General features: G+C 39.6%; 2 protein-coding genes across 6 annotated transcripts in view; one reads left to right on the top strand and one right to left on the bottom strand.

The window, feature by feature from the left end:
• Positions 1-18,861, top strand: part of NRG4 (neuregulin 4) — a 67,387-nt gene that overhangs the window by 5,393 nt on the left and 43,133 nt on the right. For all 5 annotated transcript variants that reach the window (XM_038418471.2, XM_043493860.1, XM_043493858.1 and 2 more), the window contains exons 2-5: positions 8,826-8,919; positions 10,212-10,289; positions 11,523-11,588; positions 17,636-17,729. In XM_038418471.2, the coding sequence (XP_038274399.1) occupies positions 11,579-11,588; positions 17,636-17,729 (104 nt within the window). In that variant the 5' untranslated portion in view covers positions 8,826-8,919; positions 10,212-10,289; positions 11,523-11,578. The remainder of the gene's footprint in view (positions 1-8,825; positions 8,920-10,211; positions 10,290-11,522; positions 11,589-17,635; positions 17,730-18,861) is intronic.
• The window catches only part of FBXO22 (F-box protein 22), an 82,513-nt gene continuing 66,163 nt past the window's right edge, over positions 2,512-18,861 (bottom strand). Inside the window, exon 9 of the transcript XR_006274772.1 lies at positions 2,512-3,005. The gene's annotated coding sequence lies outside the window, so the exon portion shown is untranslated. The remainder of the gene's footprint in view (positions 3,006-18,861) is intronic.

The following is an 18,861-nucleotide window of genomic DNA, read 5'->3' on the forward strand; positions in this document are numbered from 1 at the left end:
TACTACCCAGAAAATCTGTATTACAAGTAAAAATGTTGTGATTGAAGGCCATCTAACTTGCCTTTTGTGCTTTTCTTTTTCTTATTAGAAGGAAAGTAGTGAGAGTTCTTACAAGACAACACTCTGTGGCAATGGTATATTTGAACAGACGGAGATCTCAGCCCCCTATGGTGTGACAACAAGTCATGCATCACTTCTATGTAATTGGTGTTGTTTTTTGGCTATATGTGTTGTGGTATTGCATCTTTTAAGAGAGTTTCAGAACTGTACACTTTGATGGCAGATCCTCTTGATAACACATTTTTCATAAAAATGAAGTAGTCTTAACATTCATCCAAAGTTTTTGACTGTCGGGGTCTTGAATTTTCATTTAAATCACACAGCTTCTTTGCTAGTATTTTCTGGAAGCCTTCTGATATTCTGGGCTGAGCTCAGTTGTGCACCTGGGATGGTAAGAGGGTTATTGATTATTATCTTGACATGACGAAACCTTTAAGTAGTCTTTAAGATTATTTCTGGCTTTTGGTAAAAAACAAGAAGGGCCAGTCCATATCAGTTAAGAGGTGATCTAAATGGATCAAAATGTTGTGTTGAGAGATGCTTTGTGCTTGCTGAAGCTACTGTACAAAAAGCAGAACTGAAAGCCGTTTTTGCTGCAAAAACTGCAGCATCTGTTCATTATGTGACAATTGTTGAAATATGCAGATCTGCTATCTGGAATTTGATTTCTTTATAAAGCATCATTCTCTTGATAATACGTCCAGGTGAGATTGGTTGCTCCACCTGGAAAAGTATTGTTTGTCACTTTTTAGTTAGTTATACTCTTGAGCTCTCCTTCTGAGTATTGCCACTGCTAGCATGTCACACAGCGTAGAGACTTCCCCCGCATCCCCGAAGCATACGGACTCTGCAGATCCAGATTGAACCTCCTCTACTTCAGAGATTTGAAAGATGTGCTCTGAGTTAGAAGAACTGAGGGAGCCGCCAACGTGTTGTGACCATGAAAAAGGCTCATGCAATCCTAGAATGCATCTAGCGAGGTATTTCCAGTAGAGATAGGGATGCATTATTACCATTGACAAACCACTGCTGAGAACTCATCTGGAATATTATGTGCAATTCTGGTCTCCCATGTTTAAGAAAGATGAATTCAAACTGGAACAAGCACAGAGAAAGGCTACTTGGATGATCAGAGAAATGGAAAACCTTCCTTACAAGAGGAGACTTAAGGAGGTTGGCTTCATTAGCCTAACAAAACAAAGCATATGGGGAGATATGTCTGCTCTCTGTCAATACATCAGAAGGATACTCACCAAGGGATGGAGAGAAGTTATTTAAATTTGGGGTCAATGTTGGTACAAAAACAAATGGATATAAACTGGACATCAATACATTTATGCTTGAAATTAGATGAAAGTTTCTCACCATCAGAGGAGTGAAGTTCTGTAACAGCCTTCCAAGGGGAGTGTGTGTGTGTGGGGAAAAATACTTAACATGGTTTAAGACTGAGCTTGATAAGTTTACAAAAAGAATGGTATGATGAGAATGCCTATAATGGCATATGGCCCATCTGCGCCAGCTATTAGCAAATATCTCCAACAGTCAGAGTTGGGGAGGGGTCTGAGTTAGTAAAGAGAATTCTTTCCCAGGTGTCTGGCTGGTGGGTCTCACCCACATGCTCAGGCTGTAGATGGTTGCGATATTTGGTATCAGAAGGGAATTTTCCCCCAGATCAGACTGGCAGAGATGTTGGGGGGGTTTCATCTTCCTCTGCAGCATGGGGCAAAGCTCACTGGCTGGTTTGATCCACATGGTGGATTCTATGTTGCTGGAAGTTTTTGAATCAAGATTTGAGGATTTTAGTAACTCAGTTGGAGGTTATGGGCCTATTAGAGGAGTGGGTGGGTGAGGTTCCGTAGCCTGCAATGTGCAGGAAGTCAGACTAGATGATCATGATGGTCCCATCTGACCTTCATGTCTATGAGACTCATCTGATCACTTTTTTACTTTTCTTCCCAGTATAAAGGCAACCAGGGGGACTGATCAAGAAGATTCCCCTTTCTTGTATATAGATTGGTTCCCTAATGGTGCAACCTCTAGAGGTTCTTGTTGTGTCAGGGACTTAGTTGTTGCTTGTCCTTTCTCCTGGATGTTAAGGCATTCATGCTTACGGTCCTTCCACCATAAAAGTCAAGAATTCAGTTTTGGGACAGGTAAAAGCAACACAGGTTTATGTAGTAGTATCACCATCTGCGAGCAAAAGAGATCATTGAGGCACAATCACTAGGTCTATTCAAGACTAAAGGAGATTTAATGCTTGGGCCCTAATCCAGCAAATTACTCCATGTGGGCCATTGTCTGCAAGCACATTGAGCTGTACTGAGATCTGTGTGTGTGTGTGTGTGTGTGTGTGTGTGTGTGTGAGAGAGAGAGAGAGAGATCAGCAAAACAAAACAGTGGTTAGATACAGAATGAAGATAAGTGCATTGAAAATTTTTTTAGAAGAACAAGTTTAGAGTAAAAATCTTTATGAAAAGTGGTTATTATGCATGCATTGCAGTCACTTGTAAACATAGGACGCCTGCCACTTACTTTTTAAAAACATAAACGACACATTACCAGTTACCAGTATGAAAATATCTACTTTAAAAATTTAGCCATTGTTCTTAGTTACAGGAATGCAAAATCAATAGTTACAAAATGTCTGTTGTGTTTTGTTAACTTGGCAGAGACATGAACTGAAGTTTTTCATATTTCCACCTGCAAAAATACTGCCAGGCCAAAAATAACTTCTTCAACTCAAAAGATATTTGCATTCCCACACACCCTCACATAGATACTCAAACATTTCTGACATGTAGGCTAGCTTGTTTATTATAACCTACAAAACCTCATACCTGTTATATGACTAAAATTTATTTGTACTCACATGGATCATCTTCAGGGCCTTCTGGTTCACCTTTAATTGTGGGATTCATTTCTTCTGTCTTTGTTGTAACCCTAGACTTAATCCAGATCAAAAGTTATTGCTCTGTCAGAAACAAAAGCACATGTATAAACTGCCACATCTGTCAGATTGTCTTGGTAGCTGTCTTTAACACTCAGTGCTAGGTCTTTCTATTTAGGACAGTTCATCTTTGACTATTGTGTCTATGTTCTTCACTAGCTCTTCATTTGTGGATTATGTTTTTCTTAGTTCTTTCTTTTTTTGGCAGAATAGCTGCTTCTCTTTGGGCCAGTGGGCCAGGCACAGTGCCTATCGATATGGACAATATATAAATAAGATATTCTTTTCATATTCCACTCTAGCAGTGATGTAATCATTTGCTCCACAGTAGCAGCTGAGAATTGTGATAGGGCAGAGAAACATGTTTCTCAAAATTCAAAACCAACAAGTCATCGATCCACTGCCAAATTATTTTAATTTCACCAAAAGTGTGTCAGATGCTGGATCCTATCTACAGATTGTTGCAGTACAAATCAGTCAGGTATCTGCATGGCACAGGTCCATTTGCTGAATTATTTCAGCAATACTCCAAACATTTAGCTGCTCCTCTGCACTTTTGCCATGTCAGTTCCATGTGCTTGTAACATCCCTAATATGATTTCTTTGGCAACATTTTCCTTTTATTCGATTTACAATTCAATGTCACTGATATTGGATCCAGCCAAATGTAACTTTATAACTTGCTGGTTCCCTCTTCCACCAAATATAGCTGACATGTGAAGAAGGAGAAGGGATGGGGAATGAAAAATACCCCGGATCAGGCCCTCGTTTTTCTGTAAAGACTACATTCGCAGTTGGTAGTGCAACTGAGAAGAAGGCTGGATTATGGCTTTAAGACATAGCCTCATGGCAGGTAATTCTCAATGGCATTTGTGCACATGGTAGGCACTTTGCCTACTTTGCCTCTGGAAGTGCTGGGGGAAAGCACAAAACATCCATTGTTTAATCCTATTACACACAAGTGTATGCTACCCCACGCCACCCTCAGGTCCAATGCTCATGGGAACAGAGATTGAGCACTGGCCTCACATCACTCCCTCTCCTTTGGGGAGTCTAAAACTGACTGATCATCCTGGGCCTCTGGCCAATGTAATTTGGGGTAAGTTTCTGTATTTGGGGTGGAAAAGGAAGAAATACTTCTCTGATAAATTCATTTTTAAAAGCCGTATGTCTGAAGATGCTTAGATGTTTGGAGCATGAGACTAAGACCTGTGGAGATGGATTAGCAGGCAAAATGCAGGTACAGCAAAGTAAATAAAATTGTCACATGGCTGTATATATACATAAATACATTTTACTTATATGTTAACAGCCTTATATATGAGATTTTTGCTTACTTTACATGAATTATAATAGCAATAATATGGAATAAATTATTTGTTATTTATATAAATGTCATGAGCATTTCCATAGGAGTTTAACATGGATTAATGTGAGGAAGTATTTAAATGCTTTATCCCTTAGAAGAATTTTAGATGTCCTACATATAGAATAAGTTAGTATTCCAAAGGTTAAAAAGAACAGTGGGACAAATTCTGCAGCCCCTACATGGGTTATAATCTCACTCCCATTGAGGAAGATGGCAAAACTCCCACTAAATTCAATCCTACTTTCATTGTCCATCAGCCATAACTCAGACTAAACTCCTATTGACCTCAATGGGAGTTTTGTCTGAGTAAAGACTAAAGGATTTGCCACAGAGGCAATATATTATCTAAAAGTTTTACAGTTGTCACTTGTACTGTCTGAACCCTGGTTTTCAGAAGTGATAATAATCTGCTGCCAAAGAAAAATGCCTTACATGCTATAGGGCATTATCTGTAGGAGAAAAGAACCCTTTCTAGTAAAACCAGATTGAAATCAGTTCATGTAATCTTGTGTGTGTGTATGGGAGGAATTAGAAATGATGGTCACTGATGGGTTTCTATTGCATACATATACAAGTAGAGTCAAGCTTCCCCCCCTTAAAAAAGTTTTGAGAAAACTATAGTAAAAACATAAACCAAGTTGTATATACAAAAGTACACCATCACAAAACATTTGAGACTTCATTAATTACTCGACTCTAGGAAAGAACACCTTAGCATGAGTAAGAGGGGAAGCCAAAGGGTAACCAGTGTCAGCTCTTTAATTTTGGGGGCAGTTCTATGCTGAGGTGTAGCTCGTGTAGATAAAAGCAGCCTAGGGGTTCTTTCCGTGAAGGTTCTTCAGGTTTTTTATTGGTGAAGGAAGAGGGAACAATAATACTTTTTCAGCCAGACCCCCTCCTTGATCCTCTTCCCGCACTAAGATCATGAAACTTACAATGGGGATTCTGTACTGAAAGAGTGGCACCTTTTCAGAAGCATCTCACTTTCTCTCAGTTCCTTTCAGCTGGGAACTGTTGGATGTCTGAACCTTCTGCTGACAGAAGCAGAAATGATATGGCTCACTATGAGGGCAGTATGGCTGCAGAGGCTTTCCTGGCTGTTGCCATGGCCTATAAGATCTTCTTTATGGGTAGTTAGTTCTGTGTGTCGTTTTTGCATATTCCTTAACTTTTGTAAAAAGACCTTCAGGTCTCACCACTGGCTCTCTCTTCTGCACCACATCAAATACAGCTTCTGATTCTCACCTTTAAGTTCTTTCACAATTTAGCTCTGCCCAACTTATCCATTCTTATATATTATCACACTCTTCCTGTTCCTTCCACTCTACAACATTGCCAGCTTCCATTGCTCATTTCTTTCACAAGCACCTCCACGGTTTCCTCCATGCTGCTTTTTATGCACAGAATACCATAGAATCATAAGACTGGAAGGGACCTTGGGAGATCAGCTTGTCCAGTCCCCTGCACTCATTTTCATGTAGGCCACAAATCTGCCCACTTTCAAATACTTTGAGACCTATTTTACTGTAATGCCTATAGAAAACTGCCAATTTATAACTGGTAATTGAATGGACAGTAGAGGACTTACAATATTGCATCTTTTTGTATATCTTAAATTTATTGTTTAAAATTAGCCTATTCAAAACCACCTAGCTGTGCATATATCTGGTCTAAGAACCTGAGTTTATGTATTAATGTTTCTCTTATCTCACTTCCTTCCTTGATTTTTACAATCACTTGTGTCTTCTTTTAAATAGATAATACATTTTTAAGAAAAGGGACCATCATTTACTTTGTGTTTTCACAATATACAAACAGGTGATTGGACTAAATACAAGGACAACACGGTGAAATTCTACAGGAGGTCAGACTAGATGATCTAGTAGTATGTTCTGGCCTTAAAAATCTATGAATACATAGCATGGTGTGGCCTCAATTCTGAGTGGGGCCTCTAGATATTGCCATAATAAAAATAACAGCAAGTATTTGAAAACTCGTACCCGAAAAACTATTTCCGTAATTTATCTATCACCTTTAGGGACTTCTGTGGAAATTGTTTTTAAAAAGCGTGTGGTGAGCAAAGCACCATAAAAATAGGGAATATATGTGGTTTTGCAGCTAATTTAATTCCTTTTTTAAAATCTGCCTGCACATGCAAGTCCTCCAATTTCCCTTCCTCTTGGGATGAAGCAAGTCATAGATGTATAGAATAGCTGGCAATTTAATAATTTAAAAATATAAATTTAAGCTCAAGTACACCGGAAATTAGTAGTATAAAAGATTAATTGTTAGTAAGCGTGCAGGGGGTAATGCAAACAAGATAATTTAGAGACTGATCATGGTGCTCTGAGCAAAGGGGCTCCTCCCAACCTTCAATCACAGAAAGAGGCACTCTCATATATGGGCTACAGTCACCACTGTAGGGTGAATGAGCACTGGACAAAACCCACTGCTTCTCTGTTATGCAGTTTTGTGGATCAGTGGATCCAACCTGTGTAGAAACTCACTGGCTGTTCGCAAACCATAGCCCCAACAAATCCACCATGTACCGCAGAGCAGAGAATGGTTGCAGAGTGCACAGGTGTGTGTGGGCCCACCCACAGAAATGATCTCCCGCCATGAAGCAGAAACCCAGCTTTCCACTCTGTTTAGGGCTTTCTGCTTCTGCATAAGAGAATGTATACATTGAATATATACCTCACAAACTCTATTCTGCAGTTCTGCAAAGCTTTTATGCACATGCTTAAGTCCCATTCACTTAAATGGGACTACTCACATGCCTAAAATTAAGCATTTGTTTACACGCTTTGTGGAATTGAGGCTATTGTTATTAACAGATCTAATTAAATTTGATGGATTATAGAATTCCAAATAATATAGCCGACATTAAAGACATATCAAATGGAATCTTCAGGTAATAGACGAGGCAAAAATATAAGTATCGTATTATGTTCTGCTGACATTAAAATTTTTTAATCTATGTGCTGTAGTCTGTCAAACAATTATTGTCTTCAGAACTGGTATCATGATAAGATACAGAAAAAGCATCAGAATAGAATTGACTGAGGTAGAATCCTGTCTAGATTGTGTCTATTCAGGGTTGAATACATGAATATATGTCTGAAATTTTCTCTATCGAGATACCAACTAAAGTGATACCATCTAGCAATGTGGGTCCTGTCATTTCTAAATTGAAAGCTTATTTCCAATATTATGTAACAAAATGCTTCTCTCAGCTAGTCCCTTATTGATAGAGATTTTTGTGACTTTCAGGATTTCATTTTCAAAAATGAAAATGTACAGTTAAGTATACATATTTGCTGACCTAGTTTGTGTGAGCAGTTACCACAACGGCATGTTTAAAGTAGGCATTGCACATGCAGGTAGCCAGTTATTCATGCACGCAAATAACTGATTTGTGTGCAGAATGCTGGCGATTACTTATGCAAATTACATGCAAGATGGTGTATAAGAGTTTTTGAAAATCAAGTCCTCAGACTAGTAATATGTTCCTTAGACAAATAAGAAGCATAAGCACTAAGGGCTAGATTCACAGAGGGACTTAGGCACTGCAGTGCTCAGACTTGCACCACCTAAATTGCAGATGTCTAGAAAAATCACAAAACCTGAGTCAGGTGCTCAGGCTTTCTGTACAATGGGAGTTTGGCACATAATTCTGGACTGGAGGGAGGCAGTTATCTCTGCTTGGAATTCTCAGTAGTGAACCCTCTCACAGTTAGGTGCCTATGGTGTGTCTTGCAAGAAGGGAGGGGGAGCTGGATCATAACTTTTAGCCCACTGGTTAGGGTACTCACCTAGGGTGACCAGACAGCAAATGTGAAAAATTGGGACGGGGGTGGAGGGTAATATGAGCCTATATAAGAAAAAGACCCAAAAATCAGGACTGTCTCTATAAAATCGGGACATCTGGTCACCCTATACTCACCTGAGATGATGAGAGACAGCCCCCATTCAAGTGCCCCCGGACACTAATTTATAGGGGTTCTAATTTCAGTTTTGATCAATTCCAAAATATATGGAATAGTACCTTCTTATTTTAAAACAGAAAGTGGAGTCAGAAGCTGAGATATACCCAGGCAAAATTCATCCCTGATGTAACCGTATTCATTTCAACAGCATTACACCAGGGATGTATTGGGCCCTCTAAGTTTAGTGAGGATAAGATAAAAGTTACAGGTCATAAAGTAAACCAGTTGAAATTTGTGTGGGGGATGAATCCATTTCCCACCAATTAACTGTAGCATTAAGAGATATTGTATTTAGTAGAATGGAAAAAATAAAACCGATTGGAAATACGTTTCAGTAAAGAAGTTACACTTTTCATAAAGGTTTCAATCAGGGTAGGGTAAGGGAGTTTAAAAGTCTGCCTAAAGTTGGCATTACCAACAATCATGTAAGTACTGAAATAAATTCATATTTTTCCCTTAGCTGAATAAAGTTACTTTTGATAAAGAGGCTTCTTCCATGGCATGAATCCTCATTTGCTTCCAGGATCCAAAGCTTAAAGAAGAAAAAGCCTGAGGTAAGTTACTGTTTTGTTACAGTGGGTGGTGCATGGAAATAGTTATTTTAAACTTGTTGCTTTGTGCTGGAAGTAAGAATTACAATAGAATAAGACTAAATAGAGGTTTGTTGGCCTGATTCCCTACTGTCTCACACCCTGTCTAGTCATTTACACCTGTGTAATTTGAATGTAAAATGACAACCAGATCAAAAGTCTTCATTCACTTTAGTTTACACCTAGTTTGCACAGCTATAAATGACTACACAAGGGCCAGGCATTGGAAATTCAGTTTCTGCATGTTTCTGATATGTTGGACTATATGAGTTTGATAGTGGCAGTGGGGAAATTTGTTATAACAAAATTAACTAGGTTCAGTTATGTATTGGATGTCTAAAAAGTAATGGATTATGGGCCAAAATAAGTGAATTTGCCTGAGATTAAGTAGGGCATTTTTTGTTCCATGTTTATATTAAAACAGATATATCTTAAAGAACAAATGTTTTCAATAGGTACAAACATTTGGATAAGATATTCCTTTAAACAAAGCTTAGGCAAGCTATCACAGTAAAGGGGAGGTTGCAGCTAATTAAACCTGGTAAAGCAGTTAGTGTAAAGTTAGGTCATGTATCTTATTTAAATTGATTGGGATGAGAGCTCTTAGGTATTTCATAGTAGTGGGTCATTTTAAAAAGAGGAACGATATATTTTATGGGGTAAAAAATTAAGAGTAAAAGTTTTCTGATTTGTTTAAATTTACCTTGTAACCAGATACTTGGCTGCAATGTATTCATTTTACGTTGCAATTTGGACACTGCTTTGGAATTTTTGCCAAATAGCGCCTACAATACAGCACTTGTTTATAATCGAGGATCTGCTAGAATTACAGTTGTGAAAATGTGAGAACTCTTTTGTGAGCACAAAGGGGCGTTTCCCCTGGCCCATACTTGGTCTCTGTGCACACCTTTGTCTTTTTCTCAACCTCACCCACATTGCACTGTGCACACACATAAGTCTTCAGCTTTTTAACAGCAGGTATACAATGCAAACCTGGGGTTCTGCTGAACATACCACATCTGCAAGATAATTTGTTTGTTGTAAACATTTTAGTTGTGAGGTAAATAATTTTTGAGATTTTTTTGTTTGTTTTGTGCCATGTACTATTTTTAACTCTGTTTTGTTATGTACACTTACAGTGGATAAAGTTGTATGTATGTGTGAGAGAGCCAAAGAGGAGGACTGCCCTTCGGGTGGAGACCTTGGTATTACATCTTTGTAATGTAGGGAGTTGCCATTTTAGATTTCTCTTGTAGGGTCAGGACGCTAAAAGACGGAGTAAAGAAGTGATTTAAGTTCCTGTGAGGAACAGAATTATCTACTTACATTATACAGTAAGTACAAACCCTTTTAATCTTTTGAAACGAGCTTCTATATAAACTTGTTTTGTACAACTAGAGAGGTTCAGGTGTAGGCATTTCTTTCTAGTAATGCTCATAAATTCTTTGTTTTGCCATTTAACTGGAAAAAATCTTTTAAATGCTGGGCTGAAGGAAATACCTCTATAAAATCGGGATGATGCAAAGAGGAGTAAATATTGCATCCTCTTTAAAGGTGATGTAGCGGCTATTGTCCTCTGGTGGCATTGTGCTCTTACTGGCAGTGGTACTTCTCCATATTTCTCCTAACCTGTGGCTATATGCTGCCACAATTAATTTATTCTTACATGTTCTATTTTTAGTGGTTTACTATACAGTATGATATGTGAATTAAAACAAAATAAATTCAGAAATAGGAAACTTTAGAAAATAGGAATTGCTGTACCAGATCAGTCCAATTCAACGATCCATCTGATTAATAACCTCTCTGACTGTGGCAACAACCAGATGTTTTAGAATAAGTTACAGGAAATCCTACAGTGGACAATTATGGAATAAACTTCCCAAAAGGGAAGTTTTTTCCTAGCTGTCTCTGGTAGTGGTTGGTTTGTGTCCTGAAGTAGAAGAATTTATATCCCTTATTAAAAAAAATTATCCTCTGTGATCCATATATAACTAATACTTTTTTAAATTTTATTAAACTCTCAGCTTCTAATTTAATTTTACAATCAGACAAAATAGAAAACAAACAAACAACAAAACCAGGAATTGTGAGACAGTAAGTTTCACATACTAGTGAATTGCAAAAGTGGGGCCCAATCCTGCAGCAAAACTTAATTTGACTTCAGAATCATGACTGGCTTTATAATGTGCACTGGAATTTATAAAGCAACAATGTAGGTAATAATGTAGATTTTCTAAAAGCATCAAGCACTATAAGTCCTGCATGACTACATTCTCTTCGAGGCGGAATTCCTCTGCAGGAAATTTTTCAATATTTTCATTATTCAAAAGAGTCTGAAGGTGTATCTGCACTGTGCCATAAAGGTTTATGAAATTGACTGTAAGTATGAATGTTTGCCATTAGTTTTAAAATTAATTGAGTTTACATATAGCATAACAGAATATTTCTGTCTACAGTAAACAAACTTCTTAGTCTGCAGCATAAATGAAAATACATCCATATAGCTATTTACTCAGGCAAAATACAATAGGATTAAAATGCTATATTTAACTTTTTGTCTTTAGGTGCTGTTTTAGAAAACTAGCCTCTAACCAAGAATAAAAATTGTTGTCAGAATAATATGCGAACAGGTAATTTCTTGTAAGTTTATTTTTACTCAGATGTTTATTTATAGTTCACTATAGTTGCACTGAGTACAACAGGTGGTGTTAGATTGTTGTGGCTCTCCTTCTTCTACTCCTGGGGCAGTGGACCAGTGTTTTCAACTTTTGTAAGAAGGGATTGCATTGGCCAATCTTAATATCTCTCAGAAGTTCTGGAGTGGGCTGGCATATGGCCCAGGACTTCTTATACAAGGAGGCAGGACAAAGCAGATCCTTTCTAATCTACCACCTGACAGTTTTGAGTTCTTTTTCTTTTTTATTCACGATTGCAACTTTAGGGCAATGTTTGCTGGGTAAAGAGTAGTTAGTTTAGCCCAGGGATGGGCAAACTTTTTGGCCCGAGGGCCACCTCTGGATATGGAAATTGTATGGTAGGCCATGAATGCTCACGAAATTGGGGGTTGGGGTGGGGGGGTGAGGGCTGGGCTGGGGATAAGGGATTGAGGGTGCAGGAGGGTGCTCCCAGCTGGGACTGAAGGGTTTGGAGGGGGCGGGGGATCAGGGCTGGGTCAGGGGATTGGGATGCACAAGGGAGTCAGGGGTGCAGGCTCCAGGCGACCTCAAGCAGCTCCCAGAAGCAGCGGCATGTCTCCCCTCCGGCTTTTACGTGGAGGCGTGGCCAGACAGTTCTGTACTCTGCTTTGTCCGCAGTCGCCACCCCTGCAGCTCCCATGGGCCACGGTTCCTGGCCAATGGGAGCTGTGGTGGCAGCGTGCGGAGCCCCTTGGCTGCCCCTACACGTAGGAGCCAGAGGGAGGACATGCCACTGGTTCTGGGAGTCGTGCAGAGAGGGGCAAGCCCTCAACCTGACTCCCCAGCTGGAGCACCAAAGTGGGGCAAGCCCCCGGACTCCACTCCCCCGCCAGAGCTCAAGGGCCAGATTAAAACATTCAGAGGGTTAGCCTCTGGATTGGGAACAAATATACATGTGGGGAAGAGGTTTCTATGGGGTTAGGTGGTGTTGAGGATTTTCCCCCCCAACACATAGGGCACTCTGGCCCAAATTTTCAAATTGGTACAGATAGATGTGTGCATACAATTTAGCAAGTGTCTGACCAGAATATGCACACACAGGGCCCAGTGCATGAGCACAAGGCTGCTTGGATATGTGCACATGCATACACCTATGTGTGCATATAAAGTGCTGAATATGCCAATTTGAAAATGTAGGTCTTAGTTATATGAGTACTTAGAGGGTACTATCGCCTCTTCCACTTTGAACCACTGCTGTGTTAGGGCTGCAAGAATCAATTTTGCTTAATTTTGGTTCAATAAAGTTGCAACTGTTTGATCATTTCTAAATAAAATGTGTTGGCCCCCCTTTATTTTCTTTCCCCAGCAAGTAAAGCAATATATCAAAATACAAATATACATGACATAGACTATCCATAGTACGTTGGTGCCATTTCTACAGTGGTATTAATTGGAAAAGTTTATGACAATATCCAATAATTTATTTATAATCTAGATTGATATTGATAATGTTTCCCTCTCATAACATTTATCTTGTATGACCTTTCTGTCTTGGTAATACTAATCTAACTGTAGAATACATTTGACTCTCTAATTTGAATTTTTAGATTAAAGCAGTTTATTAACTTCACTTGTAAAAAGGCATAGCTAGGTCTTTCAAAATAAAACACAATATTTCCTAACAACAAATTTAATAGACTCAGAATAAAAATAGAGATAGCAATTCAGGTTAGATGAGTTTATTTTGTCAGCAAAGTATACTACTAGCTAGATAAACTGGCAGGTCTTGTTAAAACAGTTTATCTCTGCAAAGAGTGTCAAGCTATACTCCACCCTCTCTGATGCTAAAGTACCTGGGTTCCTACCTGTATTAGAACCTCTTCTGACACTCATATAATACTTGTATTACAGTATTCCAAATCACTGACTGTAAGCTTAAAGGGGCAAATTTTGGCCCTGTATGCTCAAACTTGACTTCTGTTGTCATTGGTGAGAGCTGTGCATGCCTAAGGGCAGAATTTGGTCAAAATTATCTAATGAGGTGACCATGAATTGTGACATTGATTGCAATAATTTTTCTTGATATTATAGCATCTTGTATTTTATTTTAATCTTTCATTTATTCAAAATGTGTAGGCCACTTTACATACTGTCACTTAATAAACAGCAGCAAAATACTATTTGCTTGGATCAGAATGACTGAAAAGTACAAATGGATTGATGATGAGATACTTGACCCACATGAGTGTAAAGGTGTTCTCTAAATAGCCCGCTTATTGGCAGTTACTTTAAACAAATGAAGGATATATTTTTTCCCCCTTTGTGGCAAGTAGTGGCTCTGGAGAGTGGCAGTATATCCAGGAATTAAGTCTGTGATGAGATTCCCTGAAGAACTGGTTTTGTTGATATTACTGTACTCTCAAGAATGACAATATTCATGATTGTAATTTACACCCACACCCACAGAGTATTATACTCAAATTATTCAAATGGATTATTTTGCCACACACTGTCTCTCTCTCTCTCTCTACACGTCTCTCCCTCTCCAGAGTTCCTGAGGCATTTTGCCATGGAGTGGAGGCATATCTAGTGGGACTGCAGAAAGGGCTGATGTTCTGTGTTCTACAAGAATATCCTGTAGATCTTAGAACATTTGGGAGGTTGGCTGTGGCATCAACTACTCCTAGGTCCTCCTCCCCCATGGCAGCATAGCTCTTGAGTGAGCCAGAGCCCTTGCCTTACTTTTACTTGTAGAGTAATAAAAGACTGCTTTCTGGGCATGACTCTAGGGAAGTTAACAAGGATCTCATCAACTCTCACAAAAATTTTCATGAGGGTATGCCAGGAGATGATGCTGTATAAACTTAATTTCCATTGACCCTCCCTTTCTTCAGCTGGCTATCCAAGTTGTAGAGTCTCAGCAGCACTGCATTCCCTCACATGGGCATCCATAAACTTGGGGAAGTTGGAGAGGAAGAAGGGGTGGAAGATTTTCTACTTTAGAGTCTCCCCCTTCCCTCCAGCAGTTTCAGAGACAATAGAGTAGGATTTCTACTTTTTTCATCCCCTCCTTTCATTCAGGAGATGACATGACCCCAAATCTGGTTACACTGACATTTCTACCATGGAGATAATAAAACATATTTAATTTATTTACAGCTTCTGTTCGAAAAGACTTGTTAGTAAATTTTCTCTTTAGCTGTTTTCTCCCCACCCCCCACACCATAGTAAATGCTCTGTACACACAAATGTAATACTTGAAAAGTTCTCAATAGTAAGCTTGCAGTAAACAAATTGTCAATGTGTATTATAAGTATAGAAATCATCCAGGTTAAAAGTAAAATTGTATTTTATTTTTGACCTTAGTGTGAACATACAGAGTTAAGTTGTGCCTGGTCTTGTGAAGATGCACAAGGATGGAGAGGGCACAAAGAGCTGTCTGCCCCCCTGATAATTTGCACTGGTTATGATCCTTGCACACTGAGCACATGGCCATGGGGGTTGAAATCTTGGCCCTGTTGAATCATAGAATATTAGGGTTGGAGGAGACCTCATGAGGACATCTAGTCCAATCCCCTGCTCAAAGCAGGACCAAAACTAACTAAATCATCCCAGCCAAGGCTTTGTCAAATTGAGCCTTAAAAACCTCTAAGGATGGAGATTCCACCACCTCCCTAGGTAACCCATTCCAGTGCTTCACCACCCTCCGAGTGAAATAGTGTTTCCTAATGTCCAACCTAGACCTCTCCCACTGCAACTTGAGACCATTGCTTCTTGTTCTGTCATCTGCCACCACTGAGAACAGCCTAGCTCCATCCTCTTTGGAACCCACCCTTCAGGTAATTGAAGGCTGCTATCAAATCCCCCCTCACTCTTCTCTTCTGCAGACCAAATAACCCCAATTCCCTAACCTCTCCTCGTAAGTCATGTGCCCCTGCCCCCTAACCATTTTCGTTGCCCTCTGCTGGACTCGCTCCAATTTGCCCACATCCCTTCTGTAGTTGGGGTACCAAAACTGGACGCAATACTCCAGGTGTGGCTTCACCAGTGACGAATAGAGGGGAATAATAACTTCTCTTGATCTGCTGGCAATGCTCCTACTAATACAGCCCAAGATGCCATTGGCCTTCTTGGCAACAAGGGCATACTGCTGGCTCATATCCAGCTTCTCGTCCACTGTAATCCCCAGGTCCTTTTCTGCAGAACTGCTGCTTAGCGAGTCGGTCCCCAGCCTGTAGCGGAGCATGGGATTCGTTCTTCCTAAGTGCAAGACTACACTTGTCCTTATTGAACCTCATCAGATTTTTTTTGGCCCACAGCAAATTTCTGTTGAATTCCACAGCAAAACGCCCATTGATTTTGAAATCCTAGCCCCATTTAATCCAATGGGAATTTTGCCCTGCCAATTGCATCACTATATAACCCAAAGAGGACAGTGAGAGGGCAGAATTAGCAGTGGCAGCCCAGTGCACTGTATGGATATGGTGCATACTGCACCTCTTCCAAGAATATAGCAATGGCCAAATTCTCCTGGTGTTCCTGGAAGCATTGTGCCCAGTTAGACTGCAATGCCTGTGGGAGCGCTCCCTGTTGTGGGATGTTTTAACACCACTTGCTAGTGCGGATTGTTCTTCGCAGCCACTGTTTTGGCCCAGGGAAGTTACAAGTGAGCTACATTTGTTATTCCAAAAGAGTAGATATGAAAATGAAAATCAACATACCTTTTTCATACATAATAGTATATTTTGTATGCACTGCTGAAGGCATATTTTGCCATATGCGAACAGTAGGCATTCTGCAGTCTCATTTTCAGATATGGCTGGAAATAACAGTGAAAATAATCACACCTAAAGTGTGAGATAACACATGATTCTCAGGTTTGTGATGTCACAGGCCTGTTCTATTCCTGTTTTAAAGGAAATGCTTGGGTTTAATGAGCGAGATTAATAAAATCTCTCTCACACACATATATATGGCTATATACTCACTTGCATATACCACCCACCCACCCACCTACCCCAGTTTTAAAAACATGGACTTCTTACTAGGATGTCCAAATCCTGCATTTGGATGCCCAGATTGGGATTTAGATACATAAAATGGACAATTACTTCTCTAAATGCCAATCTGAGCATCCAAATGCTGGATCTGGATAGCTTATTAAGAAGCCTACATTGAAAATTCATGTATAAAATCAATCATGAAAAATGTACTCTTTTGAAATTACATTATAAGAAACAAATGTAATTGTTTGGAGAAATCTTATATTGCAGTTTCTCCACACAAGTATTAATGAACTAGCTCCTCAGCTGTGCCAGAATGGTGGTTGGTGCAGCTGGATGGCCCAAAGTTGCCTGGAGCCAGCAGGGGGATGGGTCAATTTTCACTGAAGGTTGGAGCAGCCTAAAGGCCCAAGGGGCCATTCACTGCCAGGGACAGTTAGACTGCAGCAGCACTCAGGCCATTCTCCCCTTTCCCTGGCCGCACTCCTAGGCTGGGAAAAGGGGGAGTATAGGGTTGTCTATACTGCCGCCACATCTGAGGATTCCTATACTGCAGGAGTCCCCATATAGCTGGTTTTTAAAGCTGCTTTGCACCACTAAAGCAGTGCAAAGCAGTCTTGATAAGGGCTACGATCTGGCCAAACATATCCACTATGCTCCCCAAATGTGAAAGCCATGAGGAAGATTTCAAAGCTCTGTCACTCCTTACTAATGGAACTGCTCCCACTTCCTCAAACTTTAAGCCTGCCTTCTGATACGCTGGTATATTTGCTATATATTTTGTAAAATCAACTTTAGTACTTGTATTCACAGTTACAATCACTGATTTTATTAGCTACATGGTGGTACATACAGATATGTTGGAGAGTAAAACTGTCCCTTATTAGTTTCTAGTATTTTTAAGCCAATTGTATCTTTTGTGTTATAATTTAAAGAAAACAATAAAATAAAACCCAAACCGCCACATGGTATAATTTTTTCACATCTTGATTCCTCCTGAGTAAAACAAATCTCTCTCTTTGTATCTGTTCTTTTCAGATCATGAAGAGCTCTGTGGCAGCAGTTATGGATCTTTTTGTCTAAATGGCGGGATTTGTTATGTGATCCCTACTGTATCCAGTCCATTTTGCAGGTGAGTGAAATTTAAGCTTGTATGTTCACACATTGGATTTAGCTATTGGAAGGACAGATACTGTGCTCGTTAAACAATATTTCTTTAAAGAAATATAGCATGTTAGGTGAAAATGTGTATGTGTCCATGGCTGTTGTAAACATGTTTGTATTTGCAAATTCATCAGTTCTTGATCATGTGGTTTAATGTTAATGTTTCTGTCTGGTCCATGGAAAGGGCAATGGTTTCAAACCCTGTGTATGCTTGGGGAAAAATTGGTGGATGAGGCAGTACCCATTTATGTACTCAGAATTCAGATTGGTATCTGTAATTCAGAGCTTTATACTCCTCGCCTCTTATGCAGTACAGAAGGGAGAAAAATGCCCTTAATCTCACAGAGAAGAGACTGGAGGAAGGGCATACAGAGAGGCAATAATGGATACAAGTCTATTCCCTCCTCTCCTACACATTATATAGCAAAGTGTTATAATATAAAAAGAGTGTGGTTTGAACAAAATGGGGAGGAGTCAAGGAAGACAGCATATTTACTTTGGGGTGGGGGATGTAATGGAGGCCAAAAGCATAAGAGAAGGCTGTTTGTGCTCTATGAACCCAATTAAAAGAATCACAAAGCACAGCTTCAGGGGGACAGCTAAAAAAGCCACTTGACAAAAAAGCAGCATAGTAGCTGTGTATGCTCTGCTCATATGACAGAGGTTTATAGTGCTTAGGGAAAGCTAATACGTGACCTCCAGGAGGGGATCATGTAACAGAATGTGGAAAGACCTAACACTGCCTATCTTTGCAGATAAGATCTCCCCTTCCACATGTAAAAACAGCTGCTATCTATTTGCCAACTCACCCATCAGAGACACAAGAAGAAAAGGTTACCCAGTATATTATTTTAGGTCTGAATTTGCTAATTTTAAACTATTCTTCATTTGAGATAAGTGAACTGTCTAACTTAAATGGTTCAATTGGCAAGCTGGCACTTACACTGAAAGTTTTCAGAGTAGCAGCCATGTTAGTCTGTATTCGCAAAAAGAAAAGGAGTACTTGTGGCACCTTAGAGACTAACAAATTTATTAGAGCATAAGCTTTTGTGAGCTACAGCTCACTTCATCGGATGCATTTGGTGGAAAAAACAGAGGGG

The sequence above is a fragment of the Dermochelys coriacea genome, chromosome 10, assembly GCF_009764565.3.
Source record: "Dermochelys coriacea isolate rDerCor1 chromosome 10, rDerCor1.pri.v4, whole genome shotgun sequence".
Taxonomy (NCBI): domain Eukaryota; kingdom Metazoa; phylum Chordata; order Testudines; family Dermochelyidae; genus Dermochelys; species Dermochelys coriacea.